We start from the raw sequence: 9,061 nt of genomic DNA on the forward strand, positions 1-9,061 counted from the left end.
CTTCTAACTACCATATGCTTACAATTACATACTATCGGTACTAGATAATTCTTCGAGTGAAAGGTCTCACCATATAACGGTTGGACTCAGATAAGAGTTATACAATAGAGTTAAACATAACCCTCTAAAATTATCTAATCTCAACAATATGTAACCAAGCGCATTCGTCCACTAGTTAGCTGCTATTACTGAGAATTCCTAAAAGCGCAAAGCACGCAACTTTCTAGCATGAAGCAATTAGAATCAGAACATAACCTGAACAGGCCACCATATCAGGTAATTGATCTCATACTAGCATGCAGATCTATAAGCTCATGCAATAGGCACATAAAGGCATCTCTCCTAGAATGCTATCATGCAATTCTGAGCAGATCCTTAGCCGTAATCTAGCATGCGATTCTCATATCATAACGTAAAACATAATACATGTATGGGTATTTTGGGAAGACTTATATGAGCTCGGCTGATTGCACGCATCACACCCCTTTCTTTTATTAGAAATCCCTTAATAAAATGTTTCTTTTTATGAAAAATCTACCAAATCGACAGTTTGAGTTCAGACACACCCGTAATTATGCCTGAATCCCTCAAACCAAGGCTCTGATACCAACTTGTAACATCCCAAAATTCAGATAAAAAAATTGTCTTTAAATCATTCTCAAACATCCAATAATCATATCAAATCAACCAAAAGTGTATCATAGTGAAAATATTATCAGAGTACAAAATCTCAAAATCACATAATGCAGATAACATGGGAGGATTCGGTGCGGTCAAGTCGGGCCATTCACTTTCGAGTTGGAATTACCTGAAACATAAACTGAAAACCGTAAGCACAAAGCTTAGTGAGCTCCCTCAAAATACCCCATAACATACATACATAATAGTCAAAACATAGTTGGGTCTATTTCACTCCCTTCGGTCTCTTTCAACCAGTACTGGGTATATTTCACCCCCTTCGGTCTCATTCAACCAGTACTGGGTCTATTTCACCCCTTCTGTCTCTATCAACCAGTACTGGGTATATTTCACCCCCTTCGGACTCTTTCAACCAGTATTGGGTCTATTTCACCCCTTCGGTCTCTTTCAACCGGTACTAGGTATATTTCACTCCCTTTGGTCTCTTTCAACCAGTATCGGGTCTATTTCACTTGCTGCAGCTAGCATACAATCATAACAGCAAGAGTCACAGAGATAACAAGCATATACATACATAGTAGGAAGTTGGCACGAAGACAACTATCATCCTATAAACATAATTCAGTAGGTTGGCATTGGTGCCTTCGACCCACTAGTACAGTGAAGATACTCACCTCAGTCTGAAGATAAACAAATTACACTCGGGTTGCTGAATCGAAAATCCCCACACTTCAAATGCTAGCAAAATTCATGAAGACTCTGGATCTAGGAGCTCCACTCCAACCAATGCTTGGACACCAAACTCCTTCTTCTTCAAAGTGCACCACACACACACACCAGCGTAAAAATTAGTGTTTGCCCCTGACTGATATATGCCCAACGTATAAATGGGTACGCCCAAAATACCAGGGGGCTACCCCGTGTCCGAGGCTCTTCGAGGTACGCCCAGTGTACCTCCTTTACGCCCAACGTAATGGGTCCTTATGCAACACAATTAGATATTTAATGGATAAGGAATTTACTTGAAAAAAATCGGGTGTTACATTTTCTGCGAAAATTAAATACATTTATAAATTCTTTCTTATAGCATGCATGTTCCTGCTTCTCATTTTATATTGTTGTCATGATGCTAGAGTGAAAAGACTACATGCAAAGTATAGTTTTCCTTTGGATCTTTGAAACTTGAACTTTAATGTTTTCTAACATCTTATCTTTCAAAACTAGAGAATTTACAAAATATAAAATCAATTTAGAAGAATAAGTTCAAAATAGAATTGCAAAACGACACTGACCTAAGGATTGAATGCCTATTGTTTTTGTTTTATTTCTTTGTTTTTTAATATTACTTTGATACTTATTTAGCATTCATGCTGCCACGTCATTATTTATCATTATCAAATGGAAAATTTTATGAGATTGTTGAAGATTATAGGAATAAAAGAGTATATATATAGCTATAACTATAATTTTATTGTGTTGTTACCCTCCATCAAGGAATAACACCCCCTCCCTCATGGAATAAGGAGCAAGTTAGGAATAGGAATCACAATAAACAAACATTTTTTTTTAAGTCTATCGACTATCGTAATACTCCATTCCATTTTATCTTTAATTACCGTTACCAAATATTATCTAATATTTTTAATGGTTCATTTGGTAAGCAATGTTATGATGCAAAGTTCATAGTGATATATCTCAACCTTCCTCCTACTCCATTGCAACTACAAGAAGACCCCGAACAACTAAAAGTCCTAAAAAATGGTTACATGATAAAGGTATTCTCTTTTTGTTGACCTTTCCGTTTCATACATATCTAATATATTGTATTGTTTATCTATGGTCAAAACATAATCTTTTAAATTCATTTATGTGACAACCGTCAAATTCAAGTCAAAGTCAAAGTCAACAAGTCAAACCGGTCAAACTTAATTAGTAATTCTATGTTAAAAGTTATTCTATGAAAATGTACATTTGTATGTCAATAATTCAAGTGTCTCGGATATTTTATGTGTTTAGTAATGTAAAACCCTAAGAAGGGAGGTAAACGCATCAAAACACGACTATGGACCCTTTTGGGGACTTAAAATAATCATAAACGAAGCATAACGGGGTTCACGAACCTTGCATTGCGAGGCAATACAATGATATTGAATAAATATAAATCTCTCCCAAATCTCTCTAAAAATCTCTCTCAACGTTTTATAGTCATCCGGGTCATCCCGACCCTTAACTTGGCCAAAAATCACTCAAAACGGGAAGTTATATGGAAAAACAGCCCTATAGGACCAAAACCCTAATGGAACCGAACCTCTTGGAAGTGAAACCCTAAGAAGCGAAACTAAGAGGACCGAAGCTTCTCATGACCGAACTCATCCCTTCAGGACCGAAGGTCCCCTTCAGAACCGAACCGAAGCCTGTCAGGACCGAAACCTCTTGCAGCCGAAATGAACCGAGCCCTCGGTCCATTTCGATTCCCTCCTACCTTCGGGCCCGATCCCTTCCTTCGGTTGCCTTCTTCCCTCTCTCGGTCCTCAGCTATAGGAACCAAACCCTCGCAGGTTCGCTCCTATTGTCCGGTTTTCGATAACTTTCGCCTGTTAAGCCCGTTTTTGATGTTTTTGACGGAGATTTTTCACCAAATTCATATTTTTATCATTTTAAACTCCCTAAACCCATATTTTATTCATATCTCAAGGATTTATTAATTATAAATCATTAAGTGAAATATCTAAGCGTATTCTTCACCACAAGTGGGTCAAGTGTGCCCACTTGTCTCCATGTGTCATCTTCTCATTTGTCCAACCCTATCCACATCACACAAACAAAGGCAAACATCCTTTCAACTTTGCAACTTGCTCCAGCAACATCTATATAAAGAAACCCCTGGAGTGACTTCTTGAATTCCTTGATCATTTCCTTCACCATCAAACACTTACACCCTTCTTAACAAGCAAAAGAGCCTATTTTTCTCTCTACTTCCAGCCACTTTTTGGAAGTGTTCCTGAGCTATTACTTCACTTTTTGGTAAGTATTCCATCTAAACTCAAGTTTTATTCCATGTTTTCATAACATCCTTGAATCATCTACACACATTTTAACACCAAAAATCGTTCTTAGGATCATCCAACACTTCACGTGTTCATCAAGTGTTCTTGACTTGATACTCCTCGTCTTCGACCTTCCACTCTTCAATAAATCACTCAAGGTGAGTTCATACCCCTACATTTTCCGGTTTTCTTTAGTTTTCAGGGGTGGGGAATACAAGTTAATACACCAAAACATATTTAAAACTTAACTTGACAGCTTACAACAGAACAGTTGTGACCTGTTCACGAACTGTTTTACGCAACTTAAACTTAATATTTTTTAAAACGGTTTAACATGCAAATAGTTTAGGTTTATACCTTTAAAATGACTACTTGCACATCTCCATACGATTTTTCTAAAATTTATGGCGATTTTTACAAAACTGTCTATCACTGCAGCAACAAAATCGGACCAGGCTGTGAAGATGAACACTTTCACACTGGTTTGAGACTACCAAAAATTATAGGAAAATTTATGAATACAGTAGACTCTTTTTCCAAACTCTCCGAGTTTACGGATTCAGTTTTCGACTTACGATGATTTTCCTATAAATATTCTAAAACAGGAACAGTTAAGGGTAAAACTGTCAAAGTTTAAGAGTTATTCACACCTTGTAACATGCTGAGCAAGGTGTGTAAGATTTACACTTAGTAATTTCAATATCATTTTTATGGAAATACAAAGTCATGCATAACAAGGTTTCATTAAATCATAAAACATTTTCGATAGACTATAATAGGTATAGTTTGAACATCTCATTTAACAAAGAAACGGTAAAACAATCGATTTACAAAACGGGTATTTCTTTACAAACTACGTGAACTTGTTAATGAATAAAATTGTGAGACATTCACCTTCGGGGTACTCTTAAGTACCACAGAAAAGTCTTGTAGTTATAATCAGAATCTCTTGGAGGGAGAGCGTGATAGTTGTGTATAGATCTATTTTGGGTCTGACAAACCCGCACCTAAGCTACTTGCAACAGCTAGACCGACAGGTTTGGGGTGACAAATGTCATAACATTCCGATGCCTGAAGAACGTCGAGTACGAGACCTTCGAGTTTTAGCATGGTTATAACAACTCACATGGGGAATTAACAAAACACACAGTTCACGGGGATTTACGAATTTTACAAAAAGGAGTTTTATTTAAATATAAAATCACACATAAGTATGACTATTTACTTACATACACTAAGTCTTGGTTCAGTTAAGGCTACAACAAACCTTTTAGAAAATATTGGATTTTCTGGAAACAAACTTGAAACAAACTTTAAGGAACAACATCCCTTTTTCATTCATAAATTGCTTATGAACTCACCGGCTTTAATGCTGATACTCTTTCAAAAACAACTTGTATTCTCAGGTATTCAGTAATACAGGTAATCACAAGATTTTGAAGGCAAGACGCTAAGGCGCAGATTTTCGAACTATTTTGACATCATATGTAATTTATTTGGAAACATGTATTTTGCAACGATGTAACCTTTTAAATTATATTTATGATGATTGTGTTTACTTTCTTCAGTATGGTTATGATACTGAGCATGACGTCTTCCGCCCCCGAACGTTTCTGCCGTTCCGGTTTGAGGGTGTGACAATTTATTGCTTTTACCACTTGATGAATTATATATCTTGTATTTTTGCAGATAACCCCTAACTTAAATGTCACCCACAAAGCTGGGATGAATAAATAATGATGCGGCAGCATGAATGCTCAACTCATGTAATGTGATTTACCTAAAAAGGGAAATAAAAATAAAATGAAATAATCTTGACAACGTCTGGGGAATATAAAAAACATACTTTAATCACACTAGTGCTCAACTCTTTTCCAAAATGAAAATGCAAAAACACAAAGCCCATCAAAGATTAATTGGCCTGCTAAGAGAATCCAACGTCAAAAGCCCAATGCATGCAACACCAAGGCCCGTAACCAAAATTAACTATAGTCAAACCCATGAAGTTAATTGTTTACTACCCATAACTTTTTACAAATGTACACACAAAGGCACAACTAGATTAGACTCATATCACCAAATTAAAACAAAACAAGGCACAATATTATGCAACATAAAAGAAAAAACCAAATACGTCCAAGCGATCTATCCGCTTGAATCGCATGTCTTCTCGCCCGTTGAGTACTAACCGCCACTAAATTATACGAATTCGGATACACATATAAAGGCGTTTGTGTATTCCCAAAAATACCCCCATATACCATCTCCCCCAGCATCCCAGTAGTAGGACTTGTAGGGTTTATCACATTCGGTGCTTGTTGGTATACACGGTGGTTAACTTGTTCAGTTTGGGCCCTAACCACCCCGCAGCTCGGGCTCAAGGGTCTACGTGGGATCACCATCCCCAAATCTAGACCCTTTTCATCTGGTTGTGGTTTTGTGGTTTGACCTGGGCTGTATAACGGAACTAGGGTTTTTTGAGAGATGTCACGTTTGCAGACAGGGCATTGTGGGTTGTGGTTGATTAGGGTTTCGGGTGAACTGTTTTTGTGTTTGATCCATTTGTATATGCATGGCCAACAATAGAGGTGGCCACAGAGTGTTACCACAGGATCTTGGACGGAATCTAGACAAATATTGCAGTCGAAACCAGCGGAAAGACAGTTCTCAGAATCTTCTTGGGATTCTGATAATGATTTCCATTTGTCAGACGAGGTGTCATTGTTTTTGATGAAGTTGTTCTGAATGACTGTTTCTTCCGGATATTGCTCCATTGACATTTGATTTGGTGGATTGATGTTGATGTCTGAAAACACAAACATAAACTAGCATTACATTTGGTTGAATATAATATAATAAAAACGACTGATGGACATGATATAAAAAACAAGTAATAAAATAAATTAGAATACTTCATGATAATGCTTTGTTAAAAATGAATAACTTTTCATGCGAATAATATTGATTATTATGTTATCAACTAAATACAATGTACAGGTATCACATGATCCTATTATTATTTTTAGTAATAAATTATTTTATTTATAATATTAAAAAATTTAACAACTCATCAAAAATCAAATAATATTATAATAAAAATACATACTTTAGTTCTTTTTAAAAGATAAAATCGATATTCTATTAAAATTATTTTTTATAAAAATCACGTAAATAAAAATAGTGCTATATTGTAATTATTCATTTTTATTTCTCCTTCGATTTCAACCCTATATCTTTTAATTTCCTACGACTTTTAAACTATTGCATAACATATCAAATCTCAAAAACAAGAACAAAAATGAAATATAAGAATGTATATCGTCACATATATGACGCAATTTTCCAATGTAGTTCATCTTTAAAAAAACACAACTTACAAATATTTTAAAAATAACGAATCAATTATTTCATAATAGATTTTCAGACGAACCTTCTTGTTTCTAGTGAAAACTCCATTAAAGAGTTCGATGAGATAAGGACAATACACCACATGCCATTAAATAGTTTGATTAAAAAAATCATGATATACTAAATTAGGATTTATAGTATCAAATTAACGACGTTAACTAGACAAGATCTCATCTTTTTCTTAAATTTGTATCATACACCAGAATACACCTTTTACCATAGGAATTAACAATCCTTGATGTGCGTTATAATACTTTCAAATAATAAAATATATATATATATATATATATATATATATATATATATATATATATATATATATAAATAGATATCATAGAAAGTATTTCATTGCAAATTGCAGAAGGAACAAAAAAAAACCCTAAAAGCCGAGTAAATTCAATCATAAATTCTTCATGAAATACACAAACAGTTTGAAAATCTGTAAAAAGTAACTTAAATCAACACATTGAGTCACTGTTTCAAAAACAGCGATGAATCAGAGATACAGAATCTCAATCTCTGTTTAAATTACAGATCTAAGCAGCTTCGAAATCGAATCGAGTATAAAGAACTAATAGAAAAGGAGATTACACTCACCAATTAAACGCTGAATTTGAAATTATCTTTGAGATTGTAAATCGGTGAAACTGGATTCGATGAGAGAACTGTTTGTTGATGGAATTTGTGAGCTTCGAGTTGATGAGGAGAGTAGATGATGAGATGAAGTTGAATTATAATTTATATATAGACACACAAAGTGGTGGTAAAATAAAATAAAATAAAAAGTAGAAAATAGAAAATTAATATATGCAACATAACAATGACGTGGCGTCGGTGTACTGTGCATTTACGTAAAACTGCCGATCTTATCCTTGACGACGTGGACTCTTTTGCTTGCTACGTCTTTGAGCATTTAATAATAACCTTTTGGTAATAAATTTAATCACTCACGTATTGTATTATAGGATGTCAAAAAGTCCTGTGGGACTCCGTTCTTGTGGGGGCCTCGTCCCGTTTTGGGGAATTTTTTTAATAAAAATCGGGGACGGAGACGGGGACGAGGGCAATGTTAACCCCCGTTTTAATTTCAGGGGCGGAGGCGGGGGTAGGCAATCCCGTCCCAAAACCCTTATGGGGACCCCGTTAATAAATTGCACATATATTTATATATATTAAATATATAAATATAATAAATAATAACATGATTTTGAGCTTCCAAAATTTATCAAAAAAATATGTTTTTAAATTGTTAGTGTAATGTTTTTAAGATGTCATAACTTTTTTATTTTTAACTTGTAAAATTCTGCTAAAAATAGTTATTTGTTACCTAAAAAATAGTTTTTTTAGCCTAAATAACAACTTATTTTAGCCCCAAAAAAGGCAGCCCAAAAATCAATCGGGGGCGGGGGTAATAAAGGGGATATGGGGGCGGGGGCGGGAGCGGGGGTAGGAAGGCTAAACATTTCGGGGGCGGGGACGGGGACGGGGGAACGGGAAAATTTCGGGGGCGGGGGCGGGGGATGCACCCACCGTTCCGTTTGCCCCCGTTGACATCCCTAACGTATTATTATTATTTCAAAGAAAAAAATTTAAAAATCAAGTTTGAACAGATAAGGTTAGTCATTATATTTATGTTTCATAATCATACTATATTATATTATAAAGGAAATATTTTTTCTTTCATTACATTCATTTTGAAACTCTTTTTCATTTTTTTTTACAACATTCATTTGAAACTCATATGACTTTTCATTATAAGTTTGTTAATAAGGTTAAATAAATATCAAATCTAAAGTGTAATCATATATAAACTCAATTTCAATATTAAAATAATATTTTTACTTTTACTTATAAAGTAATGTTTTTTAACTTTTAACATATTATACTTAATTTATTAGTTTTAATATATTGTTGGATGTAAACCATTATCATTTTAAATATACAATTTTTGAACAATTTGTATAAAA

At 34.6% G+C, this 9,061-nt stretch overlaps 1 protein-coding gene across 1 annotated transcript; it reads right to left on the minus strand.

Moving 5' to 3' along the window:
• Nucleotides 1-5,675: 5,675 nt before the first annotated feature.
• On the minus strand, nucleotides 5,676-7,840 carry LOC145134516 (E3 ubiquitin-protein ligase RMA1H1-like). Its single transcript, XM_079069351.1, has 2 exons — nucleotides 7,692-7,840; nucleotides 5,676-6,492 (listed from the first exon to the last, which is right to left on the minus strand). Exon 2 carries the CDS (start codon nucleotides 6,464-6,466, stop codon nucleotides 5,768-5,770), a length of 699 nt encoding a protein of 232 aa, XP_078925477.1. The 5' UTR covers nucleotides 6,467-6,492; nucleotides 7,692-7,840; the 3' UTR covers nucleotides 5,676-5,767.
• Nucleotides 7,841-9,061: the final 1,221 nt, after the last annotated feature.

The sequence above is a fragment of the Lactuca virosa genome, chromosome 8, assembly GCF_052849685.1.
Source record: "Lactuca virosa cultivar CGN04683 chromosome 8, Lactuca_virosa_CGN04683_v6, whole genome shotgun sequence".
Classification (NCBI taxonomy): Eukaryota; Viridiplantae; Streptophyta; class Magnoliopsida; order Asterales; family Asteraceae; genus Lactuca; species Lactuca virosa.